The sequence below is a fragment of the Ambystoma mexicanum genome, chromosome 3q (assembly GCF_040938575.1).
Source record: "Ambystoma mexicanum isolate Mex_15411 chromosome 3q, UKY_AmexF1_1, whole genome shotgun sequence".
NCBI classification, from domain to species: domain Eukaryota; kingdom Metazoa; phylum Chordata; class Amphibia; order Caudata; family Ambystomatidae; genus Ambystoma; species Ambystoma mexicanum.
This window is the reverse complement of record NC_090926.1, coordinates 31,284,546-31,306,748: the sequence shown is the minus strand read 5'-3', so window position 1 is coordinate 31,306,748 and position 22,203 is coordinate 31,284,546. Positions and strand designations below refer to the sequence as shown.

General features: G+C 46.8%; 1 protein-coding gene across 1 annotated transcript in view; it reads right to left on the bottom strand.

The window, feature by feature from the left end:
• Window positions 1–6,935: 6,935 nt before the first annotated feature.
• Window positions 6,936–22,203, bottom strand: part of PLA2G6 (phospholipase A2 group VI) — an 840,871-nt gene continuing 825,603 nt past the window's right edge. The window contains exon 17 of the mRNA XM_069652989.1: window positions 6,936–7,576. Coding sequence (XP_069509090.1) covers window positions 7,432–7,576 — 145 coding nt within the window. The 3' untranslated portion in view covers window positions 6,936–7,431. The remainder of the gene's footprint in view (window positions 7,577–22,203) is intronic.

Below are 22,203 nucleotides of genomic sequence, written 5' to 3'. Positions count from 1 at the left end.
AATCATGTAAATTAATGCAAGAATGCATAAACATAATTTTTGTGTTCAGCAGGGGAATGAGCTGGTATTCCTAATAACTTGCGTGGTATCCCTGGTCCTGCTTTTGCTACCCCTAGTGTAGAGGTAGATGGAGAGCAAAGACAATTCAGGAATAGCACTTCTTGCGTTATGCTGTCCCCACTCCTCACCTCTCAGCAGCTAAGCAACTCTTGATTTCTATGCCCTTTCTGGTCTTCATGAGCACTTTGCTTCTTTTCCCTGCAAACCACTCTCCAATGCCCAGGATTGTCCACCTACACTGCATCTCTTCTTTTGGCACCATTCAGTTTACTTTTCAGAGGCATGCTCTTTCTCTGGCACCCCACCATAGAACCCACTGGTTCAGTTTGCATTCAGCAGGACCCGAGTCACATTGCAGGCTAGCAAAGCTCTGCTCCATTCCTACTGATTTCAGGAGCTCTGGAGGCAGAAGGTTGTAAGGTAGTGCCCCCAGTGACCGGCTTTGAATTAGCTACTCTCTTGGCCTCTCCCTGGCACAGCAATATCTTCCCTCTGTCCAGTGCCTTCTAACACATTAACCACTACTGGCTGTTCTAGATATTGAAGCAGCAAAGCATTTTCCCATTTGATATAAGGTATTTTTTTAGCAACTGCCTTTGCACAGTTCACTGTGACCTGAGACACTGCAGGACCTGCTGAAGCAAGATTGCCCATAATTCGACATGGGATAAGGACTCAACGTATATCAGATTTGATCTTTGTGATCAAACTTAATAGTGCTTTAGTAATACGAGTTTTGTTGTGCCAGTATCCAACAATCCAGACCTTCCTAAAACATTGACACTCTTGCTTGCATGGACACAGCACCCTGAAGGTGTCGGATAGATTTCTCGTAGTAGTGTCCAGAAACGGAATCTCCTCTTTTTGATGTTGAAAATACGCTTTGATTTAGATGGCTGTATAAGTGGTTTAAAAGCGTTATAAGCCTGTGAGATGATAATGAAAAGGGTTTAGATATCCTGAGAGCCATAGAGGACAAGAACCTCATTTGTCCTGGAAGCAAACAAAGTTTGCCATCATGTGGAAAGTTCATCAGGGGGAGACCCTTTCCATGAGGCCAGGGAAGTGTGGCCACTTACCAATAGTCCCCCTAGGGGTGGTAATATGCAGGAGGAACTCCCCTCCTGGGAACAAGGACGCAAATCGGGGACACAGCCCCTTTAACTCCCAACCCCAAAAGGTAGTAACATCGTCCAAACCTCTTTTTCCTCTACTTATATCAGAGAACATGTATTATTGTACTGGGTATAGACAGTCTTAATGTGATAAGTACAGGGACAAGGAAGAACTTGAAAATGCTACAGTCAAGCAGAGAAAACGCTCCACCAGCTGTTGTCAATGGAACTGACGTTTACACCGGGGGGAACCCTGCTATATCAAGATGCCAGAAACAAACGATGGGGGAAGAGAGATGGAAACAGGGAGAGAAAGACAGAGAAGAAGACAGAGTTGGAAAGCAAGATAGAGGTCAAGGCGGAGGTGAAAGCAGAAGGAAGACTCAAGAAGCTCGCGGGAGAGACGTGAAGTGTGTGGTTCAAAAGAACGCACAAGAACACCTTACAGGTCGACTGGGTGTTGGCAGAAGTGGAAGCAGAATCAGAAAGTGGAGAAGGCATACCAGACAGAGGCTGCACGCCAAGCGTTATACAAGTGAAACCTGGTGGCCAGATGACCAGAGGAGAATCGGCACAACGCCCACGCGAAACAAATGTGTTATTTGTGAGAAAGCATCATACCAGTTGGCCAGGAACAGGCCAAATGGAAGGACAGAGATTGGGTTGTGGTAGTGTGACCAGCTGTTGGTGGACCGTGTGGTCCAACAACTGCGGAGAAACCGCTAATCCTGGCCTGTCGCAAAGTTGCATAAACCGGCTTCAGAAGCATCTAGAGTGGTGGTGGGTTAACGACCCGTACAGAAGGGACAGTCGAGTCCATTACTAACATCAGAACAACCAGCAGTACAGGACCAAGGAAACAAGTGCCCAATGAGAGAAAAACAATATATCGTCACAAGATCCCTGCCAGAACTGGTGAAGCATCCCGACTGAGGGAAACTACCCAAAAAAGGAAGAGCAGGTTCTTGGCCAGTAGGTAAGGACACATGGACAGGGTGAGAAAACAGGACATGAGTGTGACACACAGGGCCAACTCTAGCACATGGATAGAGGCAATTACTCAGGGGTTCCCCTAATAATTCTTAGGCCCTCATTACAACTTTGCCAGCAACTGGTAAAAGTGCGGGTAATACTGTTTTACCCACACTTTTACCAGTCCTCCAAAGTAGGAGTTTGCCAGAACATAATTTGACGGAATAACTGACGCCGATACCACCTCACCTGGATTTACTGGTGCTGGTAATACCGTCAATGCCAGTAAACTGCACAAGGAATATCGGCACAGTGGTATCACCAGCATATCACATGATTGGATTTGCCAGTAATACTGGCAGAATTCTGCCAGTAATACCGGCAAAACCAAGGCGGCGTTAACATCACCTCAGAGCAGCCGGTAAATTGACACAGGTGAGGGAAATAATGCCATAGGTGCACCTAATCCACCCAGGTGCACACAATGCACACAGGAACAGTACTTAAGTGTCACACCTTCCCCAAGAACACTTTCCAACACAAACATGCTGCCACTCATTGCCTCTACCATGAGCCTGGAGGTGCTATGTCCAGCTGCTGGTGCTGAAGCAGTAGCAGTGGGGACAGGAGGCCAGGGATGAAAGGAGGAGAAGGATGGGCATACAGGTGATGCAGGTGGTAAGTGGAGGCATGCTGTGATCCCTCATAACAAGGGTCACACCCTGGGCCTTCAAAGACAACCAGATGCTTATACTGTAACGCTTAAACAGGGACATCATTGCTGACCTCCAGACCCACATCCAGGCGGACATTGGGAGCATGATTGGCATCAGGACAGCCATACCACCACTCGTAATACTGATGTTGGTCCTGCACTTCCTGGCCGGTGGACCGTTCCAGCAGTCTGTGAGCCAGCTGCATGTCATTTAGCAGCCTGCCTTCTGCAGAGTGCTGGTGCAGGTACTGGAGGCCCTCCTGCGCCATGTGGGGCACCACATCACACTCCCCACCACCCAGGCACAGTAAAACACCACCTAGGTCTGCTTCTATGCGATTGTGAGGGTTTGCCCATTGTATTTGCAGCATTGAACTGCACGCACGTACAGCGGGTGCCCCCCACGCCTCAGAGTAGGTCTACAGGACCCGCAAGCAGTTCCATTTCCTCAATGTCCAGGTGACCTGTGATGCCGACCTGATCATCACGCACTGCGGTGTCCGGTTCCCAGGATCAACCCACAACTCCATGGTCCTGCGGAAACAGCACCCTGCCGGCTTACATGGCTTGTCAAAGAGGACACAGGACCTGGATATTGGGTGCGTATATGAGCATTTACACCTACATTGCAGCATGAGTGACAGGCAGAGGAGGGGGGTGGACTATGTCACAAATGCATGTCCGGAAAGCACTCTGAACATGCAGGACCAACCAATGCATGCCTCAATAGACAGGCCACATCACAGAGGAGTAGCTCATGACTACAGATGTAGCAATCACTGACCACACCATTTCAAACCCAAAAGGAATCTGCAGACTAGGCCACCTAGGGTCAAGAGATGTATGTCCTGGTGAGACATAGAATATGCATTCACAGACTGACCATTGAGATTCCGATGTCACAGGCTACACCACTGCCGAGCATCATTACTCACAAATGTGTCCTTCCCCCTTGCAGATGACTCAGTATACCCGCAGCTTCCATGGCTGATGACCCCTCTGAGGAACACCCAGACGTGGAAGAAAATGGCATACAACAGGTCACATGTGAGGACCAGGGTGACCATCGAGTGGACCTTTGTGCTCTTGAAAGCATGTTTGAGATGCCTACACCGGTCTGGGGGTGCCCCAAACACCCCTACCCAACACACCCTCCCCACACCTCTGTACCCCACATGCCACCTCACCCTCCCCATACACCTCCTACCCCACATGTGCCCCTCCGAAACCCCATACGTACAAAGCTGAACACACTATTTGTCCAAGGGTCACTTGCGCTGCCTCTTCGGCAAGGGGCTCTTGGCAGGCCCAGGTGTTGACAAAATCTGCTGAGAGTGGTGCCTTGGGCTGCCCTGCTGCGAGCTCCCAGGGGTAGTGGTGGATGCCCTCCATGTGCATGATGGAGCTGGGGTGCCACCGTCCCTTCTCCAGTGGCAGCAGATTCCCTCCTGTGGGTGGTCAGGAGGTTTCGGACCCTCAACCGCAAGTCGTTCCACCACTTGTGGAAGTCCCTGGGTGTGCAGTGGACAGTCCCCATGACCGTGACCTTGTCTTCACCTCCTGCCAGATGGCCGTCTTCCTCCTCTGGCTGGTCCTCCTGGTTCCTCCTCTGGCTGGCCCAAAGAGGGCCTCAGCATGCAGCACCACCGTGTGTGCGAGTGCAGCTACCTCTGGCTCTGCAGCACCACCATGTCTGTGCAAACTTCAGCTTCCTTAGCTGGACCTCAGGTACTCGAGATGTGACACTCCCAGGCATGTTTCATTTCCAGTTCCGGTGGATGGCAGCAGGAAGTGGGGGATTTAAAGTGGATTGAGTTTTAAAAATGTGCGCCAGCAAACTTCCTGTTCCTGTGATGACACTATTTCTGGCACCAGTAATTCTGGTGATTCTAGCAGTTTGGGTGCCGGTATTGCATTGTTGACGATGATGGTAATTCAGGTGTGCCAGCATTACCGTTTCCAGCAGAGGGGTGTGCACACGCCCGTGGACCTGTAATGTGCCGGTAATTCAGGCGGTTGACACCGTAAACAATAATACCGGCACGCCTGAATTACTGGCGCATTAGCGGAAAACTTGTAATGAGGGCCCTAAACTAATTTCCTTTTCGGGAAGTGTTTTCCAACCCTGAATGTAACTTGCAGGAAATTTGAGACCAGTTTGTAAGAAGGGAGGCAGGACACTAGCACAAGATAATTTCATTAGCATCATTGAAGACTGACATGGCTAGCTCTAATCTGAAGGAAATGGTAAACCTAAAGACACTTTTGAGAAATGCCAACACTGTTCATCACCATCACCCAAGTGAGGCACTGGATATGATTTGGAAGACAAAAACAATGAGCTGAACACTATTAAACCAAAAAAAATGTTGAACTTTCGGATGGGGTCCAAAGATGCTCCCCCATTAACGTCCTACCTACCAGCAGGCCCTGTTACTTGTTGATCTGTGTATCCATGTGATTAGAAAAGGAAATAGGAAATGGGTTGTGAGATCTGCAGCATACCCCTCTGCCATCATGCAGCATTGTGGTAGCAGCCGCAGGCCACAAGCACACTGTGATATCATGCTATATGGTCATGACATGATGCACTGTGATGGCATGACACACTGATGCCATGATAAACAGGCAGTTTAAGAATAAAATCATAATAGGAATTGGTGCATCATATTATTTAACACTTGGGGAGTGTCTTATGCCTGAGGCTTGTGGATTTGACTGGGGTAATCGTGGGCCACTACTCCCTGAGTAGTACAGGAACCGGAGGGGATGTACAGTGGATTCCTCAGGGTCCCATGTCATCCCTAATATCATCTGTTTTCTCCACCATTCTGTTTACAACCACCCTTTGCAGTATAAAGATGGGTCACAATATGGGTAACAGAGAAAGGCAGCAACCAAGTAGTTTGTGGAGCAACCAGCAGGTGAATCCTTGGGTTATCCAATATTGAGGACTGGTTCACTGAAGCATGTAAGCACGGCTCACTCATTGGTCTGAGAACCATGCCCACACCTGCCCCTGGAGCTACCACTATCTGAAAGCAATACACCATGATAGAGAATGGGACACCTCAGGCCCTTGACCTCGCAGTGACATTTCCCACATAGGAAGTGAGTCAAAGATGGCAGCCAAATGTTTTCATACGTTTGCTAGTGGAGCCGGGACAAGGTGTTAACAGAATCATCACACTTGCCATTTCTGCAGTCAACAAAGTTACTAGCCAATCACACAGCATAGCTGCCCACCATCACACCGGAATGCACTTGAACAATTAAGGTCCACTGGCCAGAACCCATGAAGAGGTAAAAGGGGAGCATGGCTGATGGGTATCTTGAAAGTCAGGTGTTTTGTTTTGGTGGGGCCAGGGTGGACAGAGGAGCAAAACAAATCTGAATGAGGGCAGAGAGTGAAGTAGAGGTAGAAGAAAGGGAAGTGGGGCAGGAAGAAGAGCAGAGGCGGGAAAGAAAAGAACACAGGAGGTGGAGAAACATGACGAGGTAGAAGAGTGAAGCGTGGAGGTGGGGGAAGCAGTGCAGAGAAGAGAAGAATAGAAGAGGAGGGTGAGAGAGGGAGAAGTTGGAAGGCGGTAGTGAAGAGAAACTGAGTGCAGTGAGGAAAAGAGAGAGATTGCACGAGAGAGGGAGAGAGCGAGCGAGAGAAAGGCATATTCTTTCAGGAGAGAGCGGGAGGGACGGATGTGCACGAATAACAAGTTCGTTTGTGTACATTCCAGAACCCTAAGCCATGGTCTCAGTCAAACCTAATCCCTGATTTTCTGCTTTAGTCAATTATGAAACAGAACTGCTACTTTGGTTGTCTATTGATCCCCTTGCTGTGACAGGAGACTTTTAGAGGTTTACCACTAGGAGCTAATTTATGTGTGAAGGAATCCTTTTGCGTTTTTTTGGCAACCCTAAAAATGTTCCACTTTACCCTACCTACAGAATGGGAGACACTCTATATATTACAAGCAATGCTGTGCGATCTATAGGGAATCCTGTATCCCCCATGTGACACCCCTGCTAGCACTTGTAAAAATGTGCGAGTGAGGAGAAGCGACAAAGACAGATGCTTAGGAGTACCCACACTCTACACTTTAAATGGCATTGTGGGGGTGTAGGGAACATTACAAAGCCTCTAGAAAACGCTAGCCTCCTAGATGGGCCCATTTCCAGCCTTCCCATGAGAAATAAGAGATAAGTGACTGAGTGGAACACTGTGGTATCCCGAGATAAACAGAAAGCATTGGGGGACATTGCCAGTCTTCATTGCATGAGTCATTATGAACCCAGAACTACACCAAAACTCTAAGGCCCCAGAACACACATTCTTCAGTATGAAAGTCATTTCATAATTTAAGTGAATGGCAATGGCCACAGGAAGACTTGCCAATCCCTGTTCCAGTCATCGCAAACGGGGTCCAGAGTACAGATCAGGAGGTTTTATCCGTAGATGGAGATAATACAGGATTAACAGAGCCATGAGGCATCCCTCCTTTCTCCCCATCACAATACAACAGCATCAGCTCCTCAGTGGTTGAGGCAGTTACAGGGTTTTTCATCTTTGTCTCACATGTTCAGCAGCTGTTGCACAAGTCTCTGGAGCTGCTCTCGATTGTGGTACACATAGATCTGTGTCTCCCACAGCATGTTAACGAGGATAGAGTCACTCACTTCATCCAGCATCACCTCGGTCTGCAGCTGTGGGCTAAATCTGTAGGGCGGGAGAAAAAGAGCAGTTAAAGACTGTCCTCATCATGCCTACACTCTAGCATACACCATCCTTCACCATGAGCACACCTCCATAAAGAGAAAGTGACATGGCTGGCCACCATAGAAACACAACAGATTAGGTGGCCCAGTCTAGTATGTGACTAAACAGCAATCAATCAGGCTTAAGCCACTGATCCAAAATATCATGTGGCCAGTCATTCTTCAGACCGTGACCCAAACAAGTATTCCAACTTGCCAGTGTGAATCAAGCTTATCACTACCAGTATTTATTTATTTATACCGCGCCGAAACCCGCAGGCATCAGGTCGCACACAGAGACATAGGACGACAAAAAGAAAGGACGGGACAAAGCCAAAGGTTACTAGGTCAGAATGATCAAGGCAAAGAGCCGTTTTCAATGACTTCTTAAATGAGGATAGGTTGGGGACCGATCACAAGGCTGAAGGGAGGTCATTCCAGATCCTGGAAGCGCAATTGGCAAATGATCTGCCCAGCCCTCTGGAATTCTTAAAGAGAGGGCGTGAGACAAGATTGGTATTGGTTGTTCTTAGTGAAGGTAATGATGCGTACCATGAGGCTGTTTATTTCAGGTAGCTGGGTGCCTTCCCACATAGGCATTTGTCAAACAAGGTCCCTGCTTTGAATTGACATCGAGCCATGACCGGTAGCCGGTGCAGTTCCTGTCGATAATTTGAAATATGGCACCTTCTCAGAACTTTCTCGATAATCCAGGTTGCGTCATTTTGGATGGTTTGTAGGAGTTGGATGCTTTTCTTATTTGCCCTTTCTAGGAGTGCATTACAATAGTCTATTCGTGACAGAAAAGTAGCCCTAGCAATGGTGGCTGAATTTCCGCATTAATATAAGTGCAGATATTCCTAAGGAGCTTCAGGTGGTACACACAGTTTTTGGTGACTAAGTTCACAATGGCTTCGGCAGTCAGTGCACAATCAGTTTGTACCCTGAGTGTTTTGACTTTTTCCTTAACAGAAATTAGACAGTCTTGGATGGAAAATGACTGATAACAGTTAGGGAGTTTAGCCCTAGCTTGGGATGTGCCAAAAATAAGAAGCTCAGTCTTGCCTTTGTTAAGGCACATTCAATTGTTCATCCAGGTGTTTATTCAAGCTAAGATATTTTGGAGAAGTAAGCTGTCAGCGGCATAATCCCCCGATGGCTCCAAGACCAGCTGGGTGTCATCAGCATAATTGGTCCAAAAGACTCTGGATTCTTCTAGGAGACTGCTGAGAGAGCAGATGTATAGACTGAACAGTATGGGGGACATACATGCTCCCTGAGGCACCCCATAGGTGGAAGGAATGGAGTCAGATGTAGAGTCCTCCCAGCAGACTTTGGATTTTCTACCAGTCAGAAAAGATAGTATCCATTTGCAAGTTAGAACCGAGAAATGACAAGTGTCCCTAAGGATCTGCACGAGTCGTTCGTGTTCTAGTAAATCGAACGCAGCCGATCTAATAGCACCAAAAGACCAGGTTTACTACTGTCCATAATGCTTAGCATAAGGCTATGAAGATCCACAAGGGCAGTCTCAGTGCTACGGGTGGGGCAAAAACCTGATTGCCTAGGATGAAGTAAATGTATATTCTCTATGTAGGATTGGATCTGATGAGTTGCTTCTTTATCTACAATTTTTAGAAAAAAAGTTGCAGGTGGTGATGGGTCTTAGATTAGCCGGATCCTTGGGGTCCAAACCAGGTTTTTTTCAAAAGAGTGGTGACTCTGACATTTTTAATGCCAGTGGGAACTACATTTGCCGAAAAGAAGCATTGACAAATTGGGCCAGAAATGGGGCAAAGGTATCTTTGTTATCTAGGATCAGTTTTGGAGGGATTATATTATCTAGTCCAGCTGTTGGGTGCATGGTGCCCAGAGTGGCTAACAGATCTAAGCTGGACACAAGCGTGAAGCTAAAAGAAGTACAGTCATGTTGGGGCCCAGAAATGTGAGGCAAGTGAGTAAGCAGTCATTGGAGGGGTGTGCTTGATTTAGCTAAGATGGGACTTTGGATTTTGTCCCTAGCTTTAAGGATTCTGTCATGAACAGCATCTGTATTCTGGTGCAGTCAAGGTTAGAGGGTGTGAACAGTGTCAGTTGGGCCTTGGGTTTTTCGAGGAGCTTTAGTATGTCAAACCATTTGTTTGGCTTGTTTTTTGCTTCCTAAATTTGTTGGTTGAAGAAGTTCTTCTTGGCCTCTGTGTTACCATCTTTATAAACTGTCCCAAGAGACTTCCAGATGTTTTTATTATCAGTTGAAGGGTATTTAAGCCAACACCTCTCAGCCTTTCTCTTTTTAATTTTTAAGGATATAAGTTCTGGTGAGAACCAATTTTGATGATTAGGGTTGTCCCTAACAATTCTAGACTTGAGATGGGCAAGTTTGTCCAAGAGCAGGGAGAATTATTCATTGAAAGTCTTGATTAGTGTGTCAGGGGAGTCTACCTCCAAGGTTAACAGCATGATGTCAGTAATGCATTCCTTGAGGTCCTGGGTTGAGATTTCCTTCAGGTTTCGATTCATGATAATGTTGGGGGTGTTGGGCAGTTTAGGAAGAGGCACTTGAAGATCAATATCGTAATTGATCAAGGAGTGATTCGACCAAATACAAGGGGTGGTATTAATGATTTGACCTTCAGATTTCCTGTGACAATCCAATCTAAGATGTTATTTTAGTGGGTTGGAGTTCAAAACTAGATGGTCCATTTTATAGAGGCTAAATTCAAGCAGACATTGCATACAAATACAGAAAACCAACCTAGCATGTTCCCAGGATGTGTGAAGAGCATTCACCACGGAAATGCTCCAGATCTAATGGCATATTCCCCTAGTTGCCCAGCTTCTCCTATCTGTATATATATATACAGAAGGGCAAAAAGACCCCCTACACAGACCGGAACTGGGGAATGCACACAGCATAAACACAAATGGGTTCCCATTGAACAATAATTATGCTGAATTCTATTCTTAGTCACAGGAAAACACAATTAATGTGTGAATCAAGATGGCACCTGAACAGGAACATGCTTAATAGAGGACATTTAATTAATATTAAATGATTGCAGAATGTTATCTAATCAAAATATAGTTCGTAGTATTCTCAAAAGGACAAATGCAAAGGAACACAAAATTATCTTCAGACTAAAAAGTGAAAATGTAACACAAAACAAACATACAATTCAAAAAGCATGGGTGATAATACAGAAAAAAAGTGCATTAAAAAGGACCAACAAGCCTTACTTAAAACAATAGGTAATTAGCAACAACACAGAAATAACCGTTGGTATTTAGCAATAATATAAAAACACGTATTGGGATTGCAATTAGTCACTTCAGTAACTTGTATCAGAGTCCTAAAACACAGAACTCATATGTAATTCATGAATTGTGAGTCACAATCTATTATCTCTTTTTATAAAGCAGCCCAAAGTTCATCTAGGTATATTTTATGTTACAAGCTACAATCAGTGTTACAGCACACAGTCAATTATTCCTTCTGGTAGGGCAAGCACAAGTTTATGTAGACAGGGTTGATGTTAAAATGTTTCGGCGCCTGCAAATGAAGCACCTTCCTCAGGAACCAAAAATCAATTCAGAAGGAGCCTGTGCGCTGTTAAAACAACCATTAGATTATGTTAACTTTCTGGTGTAACTTCCAACAGAAAGTAGCTTAAATGGTTGCAAATATATATATAGATAGGAATGCTCAACATTAAGGTGTCAGATTTCAGTTTCATTCAATTATGTCTGCCTATAGATAGTCAATATTGGTGTGCCCACAGTATAAGTTAAGGAGTTTTCAGTATAGAAATGCCTCAGCCAAACAAGTAGGTACATTATCAAACTGTAGCGTGTTCCTCTTGTACACACCTCCCACTTTGTATGGTGATTGTAAGTATTCTCAGGAATTCAGGTCACTGGCCACGTAAGGTAGTTCAGAGTCTATCATGGAGAAGAGGTCAAATGTGTTTAAAGTGAACGCTCCTAATATACTTCCAAAAGGAAGATGAACTCTAACCCCACTTCTCTTACCTACTTCCGCTACAATCTAGTGACTGGATGGTAGTCTATCAGGATTATTAGAGAGCCGTGGAATAAACTGGCACCTTCCTGCAGTACAGATTTGACTCCCTTTGCGCAGGCTACATTTTCAGATGTCCGCGCGATTACATCGTAGCATGATAACGTCATCCTGTATGGGCGTAATTTTTGAAGTTTCTTTAAACATTTTACCCGCGCAAAGGAAGTTACATTCATCCAAAGTCTAAAAAAGGTAAGTAAAGTTCAGGTAAGTAAATCTACTCAATCCCAGTCACTAGGATAGGCCCAGGAAAGGATCCTTGACCAGGCCTCCATCGATCAGAGTCAGCAAAGAGTAGTTTAGGAACAGTACTTTATGCCCATGCAACCCTATTGCGAACAGAGGGAACAGAAACTGGCATGTTATCTTAGCCCCCCTGCCTCTGATTTCTCCAGACACCACTGCTGAGTTTCCGGATTCAGTTGGAGGAAAAGTCTTTTGTGCTCTGTCCCGTCGAGGACAGCCCAGAGGTCAAAGGTGCAGAAGTCCCTTTCGGACACAGGATTTAGTTTAAGTTGATTACAGTGCTTAAGAATTGGGTCCAAACACCTTCCAGCAGAACACCCAAATGGAAAAATCCTCAAATAAAACCTTGAAAGGCAGAGACCTCCTCCATCTGGCCACTGTTAACGCCGGCTCAGCCAAGAAACACTCCACTGACATCTGCCTCCTTCTTGAAGACATTGATATAGACATTCTCGCTCTTAGCGAGACATGGTTCAATGCCAGCTCATCACTGCTTTTGACTCCCTCCTCCCTGACGGCTTCAAGCCTGGACCTCACTGTTCTGGCTGTGAGGTTGCCTTAATCTTCCCTCAGTGGGTTCCCTTTTCCATCTTACCCACACAGCTCTACTCTTCCTTTGAGAGCATGGTTTGCAAGTTGGGCATCTCTCCCTCCTCCACCCTGACCATTGCTACCATTTACCAGCTTCCAGGAGCTACCACCCTGTTCCTCTCTGAATGGGCTGGTTTCTGTTATTCCTTACTTTCATCCACCTCCAATCTCCTCCTCTTGGGGGATTTCAACATCCAAATGGACTCCCCTGTCTCAGCATCCACTCTTTTCATTAACATCTGCACCTCTCTATCCCTCTCCATTCTCCCTTCTGGTCCAACCCATTTGCCTGGACACATTCTGGATGCCCTTACACACTCTGACCGCTCTCCCTCTCTCTCCTCCCCACTAGTCATCACTCACTGTTGGTCAGACCATTCTCTCCTCTCCTCCCACCTGGGTCCCTTTGGCCCTCTGACTGCAACCACAAAAGCCCTGCCAACCTTGTTTATTACAATCTGTCTGGTGAAACGAGTGTCAGCTGCTGCCTTTGCTTCATCCTTCATCCCTCCTTGCCCCTCTAGCTCAGATTCTACCAATGACTCTGCTCTCAGCAACCTCCACTTGTCGGTCACCAATACTCTTGACATTCTTGCCCCAGTCATGAGGATCCGCATGAAACCTGCCTCTAAGCGTAACACCTGGTCTGATTCCGAACTTGTGGCCCTGAAACGAAAGTGCAGAGCCGCAGAACGGAAGTGGCACGCCTCAGTCTCATCATCTGACAAACTGGCCTACCGCCTGCTCCAAAGACAATACAGACTCTCCATCCGTGCCAAGAAAAGAGCCCACATATAGGTATGGGTTTCCAGTGCATCCAACAACATGGCTGAACTTTTCAGGATCTGCAGGGAACTAGCCAACGCGCCCGCAGTCTCCTCCTCCCCTCTTCCTTCCCAGGCCCTCTGCAATGCACTGGCCACTCACTTCACCACCAAAACTGAGGACATCCTGAACACCCTTGTTACTCACCATCCCACACCCCCTTGCCTCTGTTGGCACCTCACCCTCCACCTTCCGTCCCTCTCCTCCTTCTCCCCTGTCTCACCTGAGGAAATTACCAGAGTTGTCTGCTTTATGAAGGTCTCTTCTAAACAGGTTTCCCCATGCTCTTCCAGAACCATCAAGGATAACATTGGTTCTCTTGCCCCCACACTCGCCGATTTCTGCAATCATTCTTTTGCCACTGGATCTTTCCCCTCCTCCCTTAAGCACTCCCTTGTGCACACCCTCCTGAAAAAAACTTGAGCAGAGCCTACCTGTCCTGACAACTGCTGCCCTATTTACATCACCCCTTTCCTGGGGAAACTGCAATTGCCTCAACTGAACTCACACACCAAACTTGTTGGTGATCTCTAAAACCGTCAATCTGGATTCTGAGCATCCAGAGGCTCGTAAACTGCTCTTCTGAATACCTGTGAAATACTGCCCGCATCTCTGGACTACAACTACCAAGCTGTCCTCATCCTTCTCGATCTCTCCTCTGCCTTAGACAAGGTCAACCATTTCATCTTCATACAAAGGCTCCATGATACATCCTTCCTAACAGACCAAGTCATCCTGGGCACCTTCTCCTCCCCTACTTCCTTGTCCACCTGTGGTGTCCCCCAGGGTTCTATCCTCTCCCTTTGGCTCCTTAACATCTACCTTGCTCAACTTGCATGCCTCATCTCCTCCTTTTCTGCCAACTTCCAGTGTTTTGCTGATGGCAAACAACTCTTTTGCAAACTTCCTTCTGACCCTCTTACGCCTTCTGTCATCCCTGACTGCCTATCTGCCATTGAGTCGTGGTGCACCTCCAACAATCTCTGCCTCAATGCCTATAAAACACACTAGCTGGGGCTTGGCGACTGATTCAAATGAACCAAAACTGACATGCAAAGCCCACATATCAGGTGATTCAAACTTCAATAGTATGCTAGACATCAGAAATATGGACCGAAAGACCATTCAGAGCACAACCCTTGCAAAACAGGATGTAATATAGACAGTACCTGTTGGGATCAGTCTCAGTGAGGTTCAATATGCCAATAGGCCTGCAAAACAATGCTTAAATCAAGATCAACCTGTGTTCAGTTAGTTCAGTCGTCCACGCTTTTTCATCATCGCACAAGTCTCCGGCACCACTCTGCAATCATCATAAAATAGAAAGCAGAACAGTAAGAACACTTCAATCTGTCGAATAACAACATGAAAGAAGCTGTTACGCTCACCTGGCTCCCACAGAGGCATCGATCTGAACTGGACAGCTGCGGTCTCCACCAATGTGACGCGTAGGGCCGAGATGACGGACTGGCCCACCTAGCTTCGTTTGCTTGGCCCGTAGGAATATTCTTCTGATGGTTTGAAAAGATGAGCTCTCCATCCTGCATTGAGCGCAGGGGCGCGTTGATAACCAGTTGCTTCACTGGCTCGAAGGAATTGGTGAGTTCCAGAACAATATTGACTCCGAAAAGTATGTAGTTCTTAAGAGTTCACATGTCTGACTTTCACTCTTGTCCGATTCCTTGCAGTTTGCAGCTTGACCCCAGCGAAGAGTTCCTCGTGGTAGCTGACGAAGTTCAGGTAAGGATTTGGCTTATCCTACATAGTTCAATAAAATAAGGCCAGAATGTAACCTGTGGCTTGCTCCCTTATTCAGGTGTGGAGAGAAAATATGAAGTTCGGGGAATAATGCCTCGGCGGTAAAATTAGGTAAGTCTATTGTGGTGAGAAGAGTTCCCCTTGTTAGTCCCTTCATCTCACCTTGTTGTCCTTTTGTTCCCCTTAGGGGCCGGGGTATGGCGAGGATGCAATGGAGACTGCGCCGAACTGTAAAGAGGAATAGTACCCCCGGCGGTAATCAGCTAAGTCTATGGGGGTAGTTACTATTGCCTCTGTTTATTCCCTTGGCTCACCTTTGCGGTTCTTGTGTTCCCCTTAGGTGCCAGAGTGCGGCGGGAACGTGCAGAAGGATGCGGTGGATCGTGAGGATGCTGCGAAGACCGGTGAGTTCAGCGCGGCGCTGCAGCAGGCGAGGCGGCGCGCGTAAAATGCTTCTTTCTTCCAGCTCGAAGGTGCGGTGGATCCGGAATTCAGGTAAGGATTGAAGGTTTTGCTCTTATTCTAACCTCTTCTCCTTCTGTTCCTCCCTTTTTCTAGGAGCTGCAGACTCGAGGCGGGCGTGGCAGAAGACTGGATGCAGGCTTGCAGACACGGTGAGCGTTACGCTGCTGGATGCAGAATGTCACGTTATCACAGCTCAATGAGGAAGACTCTTCCCTTGAGTCTTCTTTAAATATAAAATTATTTTAACTAGTCAGTTTATCACACTCTGTATCTCAATTAACCTTAAAGGGGTATGGTTCTTCCCTTTTCCTTTGACTGTTCCTCTTTTTACCCCTGGTGTACTCTCCTGCCAGGGTGTTGCGAGTTTATCACTGATCCTTAAACGGGGTATGGGTTTTCCCTTTTGTATTCGTTCTCACTGTTCCACGGTTTCAGGTTTACTTCTCTTCTCACCCCTGGTGTACTCTCCTGCCAGGATATGGTGTACTCTCCTGCCAGGGTATCAGAGTTCAGTTTCTTGGATGCGGATCCCAGATTCCGACAGGACCTGATGTACCCTGCTGCCAGGGCTTTATATCCTTTCATTGATGTGAGTCCCAGACTCACTGTTTGCCTGGTACACTATCCTGCCAGGGTTTTTCTGTTCTGCATCCACTCATTCTCTCATCCAAGAAATAATGTTTTTCCAGTATTTTCCGGTCACCAACCCTTTCTCAGCTAAGTTCTTATTGGTATCAACTTCTCTTTTCAAATATTGGGTCACCGACCCTTGCGTTACACTGTTCATATTCGTATCAACCTCTCTCTCCAAGTATTGGGTCACCAACAATTTCTTAACACTGTTTGCATTTGTATCAATCTCTCTTTCCAAGTATTGGGTCATAAACCGTTTCTTAATACTGTTCGTATTTGTATCAATCTCTCTTTCCAAGATTCGGGTCACCGACGCTTTCTTAACACTGTATTTGTTCCTCCAATTACTTTAATTGGGCTTTCTCTCGCTGTTAATGATATGCAACCCTTGCTCTGAAGCACTCCAGTAACCCACTCACTCTCTTAGGACTTACTGGGTCCCTCTGTCTTCTTCTCCTTCAGTTCGCTGACTGGGGGTGCATCCTGTTAGCCATTTGGCTCCAGCTTTATCTTCCTTTGCTTCTGGTGGCTCCAGCTGCCTATAGAAATAAAGTGGTGAACCTCTCTTGGCCGGTCTCTCTGCATACCGTTCTCATCAGCCTCCAGGCGGCCTTCCACAGTATGCTCGCTTCCGGCATTCCAGCCAGGGTCAGAACAAGCTGCGTTCCGCTGCAGTCTCTGCCTCTTACTTGTATTCTGTTCAGCTATGTGTGTTTTAAACTTCCAGGCATTAGTTAACACTTTCCAAAGACTAGAACGAAGAGTTTGCTTACCCCTTCTGGTCATCCTCATTGTTCCATCGCTCTTCATCGTCTCAGTTCTTAAAGGGGGAGAAGGTAAATAAGGTTGTTGGTCTAGAAAACTTGGGAATTATTTAACTGCGTCACAATAAGCCATACAGGCATGTTGCAAAGGCACATGGGTGTCATTAAGAATAACATCTGAAGGTTTATTTTGATTCTGTGGTTTCCTGCCTCTTTGGTGTTTATCCTCCCTTACGTGGTTCTCCGGCTGATAGTCAGAATCAGGTAGATTCTGGTAACGTTCTTTCGAATGGATGTTCCTCCAACGTATTCCACATCGTGGACATTACATGTCAAAGATGTGGAATACGTTGGAGGACACAATCCATTCGAAATGAGAGGTGGATTCCAGAATGGCAGCTGAACACGGAAGATGTGTTGGAGCACTCTCCATCTTCACATTGAGTCATCCATCTGGAACTTACTTTATAATACTTTCTAACTCTTGGGCAGCAACAACAGGGGTTACTTCCTACCCCTCCTCACCACAGCGGCATAAGATTTAGACTTCTGAGCACAGCTGCACCATCAAGCAAAGAGGAATAACCACGCCCTTAGATGTGGATCCCTGCAGCCACACCATCAGCGCGTAAAAAAGCGTGGGCGTTCCGGTAGGCCCTGGATCACACACTCTACACATCGTCCCTCAATGCCCGAGATGAAACATCGCTCCACAACAAATGAGGGATGACAGCAGCTGAAAGCACTCACCGAACAGGTACTGTGTCAATAACAAGCCCCGAGTACAAGGAGCTTAATAGAAATATCCCGGCGGCAGTATCTAACTGTCATGAGCGGGGAGATCCTGCCCTAGGGTTCCAAAGGTCTCCCAAAGGTATTGAGAACTCCCCGGGGTATGCAGAGGAAAGGGAGGGCAGCTACCAACAACCTATATTAAATACAAGCGTTCTAAATCACCATTTTATATCTGAACTGTTTGCTGACTTCTTCAGGCTATCTCCCACTGGCATCCTGCGGTAACAGCATACTGCGAACAATCTCGTTGTTCATTTAAATCAGCAAAGGGAACCACTAACCTATCTGGAAAAGCGTGTGGTGCTCAATCAACTCTCAGCTAGTAGCCACATTCATAAGTACGTCCCACTAACAAGCAGAACCAGCACACCCTCTAGCGGGGGTGCAACCCCAGCCTCTCATCAAGTGGCTACATCTCGCCACAGACCCTCTAAAAACAAGGCTCCGGTCTGGGCCAAACTTACAGCTGCACAGCTTGCTACTGGGAATAAAGGCCTGTCGCACATGTATATAGGGGACACGCCTCTGAAATAAAAGGGTCCATATGGGTCTCCCACAGCGGACCCTGTGCTTCCTGGCATATAACTTCTCTGGCACAAAGGGCCGCATAAATAATTCTTGGGAGCGGTCAGATTGCGTGCTAGCGATCTAAGCACCAGGGAGAATTTTCCCAAGGCTCTTAACACCAGCTGATATATGTTGTGGCGCAGAGATAAACGTGGTCAACCAGGGCAACATCTACCACTACACAAATCACAAAAAACGCTAGAAAAACTCTGGGCAAATCTCTCCCTGAATCCACAGCCAAACCAAAGTACCCTTCCTCGCAACAAGCATCCCCCGACATGGCGGCCTCCAAGGAAGATTTCACTAAAAGCTTCCAAGAATTTCAGGATTGGTTCACTATGAACTTCCAATCACAATTTACAGCATTTACGGCTGACATTAAGAACTCACTTGCTGAAGTCAGTAAAGAAATGACATCCCTGGCAGAACGTGTCGATCTAAATAAACAAGCCATTCAAACTCTGGAAGCAGACAGCAAACAAACGGATATAGCAATGGAAGACCTATCCAGAATAACAGATAATTTAGAACTCCAATATGAGGATCTGGAAAACAGATCACGTCGATCCAATATCTTGATTAGGAATCTTCCAGAAACGATCTTAGATTCAGAACTAAAAGAAGTCCCAATCCAGATATTCGCAAATCTATTAGCTGGAGTGGAACCTATTGTTATTCCTCTTGACTGGGTCCAGAGGGTTGTACCGAAAAGATTTTAACCCAGCAACCCCCCAAATGTCTTGGCAGCTTGTGCAATTCATCCTCAAAAAGAATTTATGCTCAAGGAAGTGAGGGCCTCGGCGGCGATATCATTCAATGGAACTGAAATTCAATTATATCAAGATCTCCTAAGGACAGTGGTCTTCAAACATTTTTGGCCTGGGCCCCCCCTGAGCAAAATTTGGGCAGGCCGGGCCCTCCCTAAAATGTGAAATGGACAGTATGTACAAATGGCTATGAACTATTGTGCGCTGTCACCGCACCCTACTCCCAGTATAGTCCCTGGGCTCCACCACCTGCTCTGATCACAGTTGCTGGGCTCCCTCATCCCACTCCTACCCAGTCCCTGGACTCTCTCCACCCCATCACAGACCCTGGGCTCTCCCCACCCTGCTCCCACCACTATTCCAGTGCTCCCGTCCATCCTGCTCCCACCAAAGCCCCTTGGCTCCCCCCACCCTGTTCCCAACACAGTCCGAGGGCCAGTGGGAGCTGGTGAATTTTTTAAGTGGAGGGGCATAAATATTTCCCACAAAAAAGCCACAGTGACCGAGTGCAGCGAGGGAGCCCAAACCAATCAAGTAGAGTCCGGGGGGTTTTCCCCCGTGTTTTTTTTTTTAAATAATGGGTTAAAATGTTGCATTTTATAGCATACGTTTCAAAAAATGTTTTGTAAAAAGACAAATAATTGGTGCTGCAGGGGTAGGGGGTAAAGCATGGTATTTTTGACTGGACATCTACGATAGATAAAAAAAATACCATCCCTGTCCCCTGGGCTCCACAGCGCCTCAGAAGGAGAGCTGATTTTGGCAGGTGGGTAGGGGCATTGTGCAAGAAAGGCATTTTTAAAATACCTTTGTTCTACAACCCTCCTTCGCCCCTTGCCCCCCACTTGCCAAAATCAGCTCAACGGAGCAAAACAAACACACACACCTTCACACAGCAATCACTATAATTCATACTAGCACCCATCACCATACACTCACTCATAACACAAGCATACATGCATCCATACACATATTTAAATAAAAAAGAAATTAACATAAATGTACCTTCTGCAGGGACCTGCGCGTGGGTGCTGAAATGCCCCACTCCAGGTTGCTCTGTCCGTATGTGCGAGGAGGTGCAGGAGCTCGCCCTCACACATGCAGACATGCCCCAGCCAGCATTTCCAATGAGCTATTTAAGGCTGGCGAAGCAAAATGCCCCCAGCCTTGCATAGCTCAGTGAGCATGTGCGGCTGGGGTACTGAACTGTCAAAGGTAAACAGTGTTTCCTTTTTACAGTTCAGCAAGCCCAGGAGCACTCCCTCGGCTGGAAAAAGCAGCTGAGGGAGTGCTCAGTGTTTCACTGGGCTGGCTCCTCCATAATGGATGAGGGGGCCACTGGGTGGGCGCCCCTAGCCCATTATGGATATCCGCCAGGCTCGGACTGGCCTATAGGGTAATAGGGCAACGCCCATACCAAAAACGCAAAACGTTAGTGTTGGCCAGTCAAAATGGGTCACTTCTTTTGGCCAATGTGGGCCAGTTTGATGAGTTACTTCACTATGCAGCTAGTAGTTTTGACCATTGTTGCTGAATAAATATTCTTTAATATCACAATTTGCTTACATTTTAACAAAAAAGTATTGGGTCATAAACCGTTTCTTAATACTGTTCGTATTTGTATCAATCTCTCTTTCCAAGATTCGGGTCACCAACGCTTTCTTAACACTGTGCGTATCTGTATTAGTTCCTCCAATTATTTTAATTGGGCTTTCTCTCGCTGTTAATGATATGCAACCCTTGCTCTGAAGCACTCCAGTAACCCACTCACTCTCTTAGGACTTGCCGGGTCCCTCGGCCTTCTTCTCCTTCAGTTCGCTGACTGGGGGTGCATCCTGTTAGCCATTTGGCTCCAGCTTTATCTTCCTTTGCTTCTGGTGGCTCCAGCTGCCTATAGAAATAAAGTGGTGAACCTCTCTTGGCCGGTCTCTCTGCATACCGTTCTCATCAGCCTCCAGGCGGCCTTCCACAGTATGCTCGCTTCCGGCATTCCAGCCAGGGTCAGAACAAGCTGCGTTCCGCTGCAGTCTCTGCCTCTTACTTGTATTCTGTTCAGCTATGTGTGTTTTAAACTTCCAGGCATTAGTTAACACTTTCCAAAGGCTAGAACGAAGAGTTTGCTTACCCCTTCTGGTCATCCTCATTGTTCCATCGCTCTTCATCGTCTCAGTTCTTAAAGGGGGAGAAGGTAAATAAGGTTGTTTGTCTAGAAAACTTGGGAATTATTTAACTGTGTCACAATAAGCCATACAGGCATGTTGCAAAGGCACATGGGTGTCATTAAGAATAACATCTGAAGGTTTATTTTGATTCTGTGGTTTCCTGCCTCTTTGGAGTTTATCCTCCCTTACGTGGTTCTCCGGCAGATAGTCAGAATCAGGTAGATTCTGGTAACGTTCTTTCGATTGGATGTTCCTCCAACGTATTCCACATCGTGGACATTACATGTCAAAGATGTGGAATACGTTGGAGGACATAATCCATTCGAAATGAGAGGTGGATTCCAAAATGGCAGCTGAACACGGAAGATGTGTTGGAGCACTCGCCATCTTCACATTGAGTCATCCATCTGGAACTTAATTTATAATACTTTCTAACTCTTGGGCAGCACAAACAGGGGTTACTTCTTACCACCTCGTCACCACTGCGGCATAAGATTTAGACTTCTGAGCACAGCTGCACCATCAAGCAAAGAGGAATAACCACGCCCTTAGATGTGGATCCCTGCAGCCACACCATCAGCGCGTACAAAAGCGTGGGCGCTCCGGTAGGCCCTGGATCGCACACTCTACACATCGTCCCTCAATGCCCGAGATGAAACATCGCTCCACAACAAATGAGGGATGACAGCAGCTGCAAGCACTCACCGAACAGGTACTGTGTCAATAACAAGCCCCGAGTACAAGGAGCTTAAAAGAAATATCCCGGCGGCAGTATCTAACTGTCATGAGCGGGGAGATCCTGCCCTAGGGTTCCAAAGGTCTCCCAAAGGTATTGAGAACTCCCTGGGGTATGCAGAGGAAAGGGAGGGCAGCGCCCAACAACCTATATTAAATGCAAGCGTTCTAAATCACCATTTTTTATATGAACTGTTTGCTGA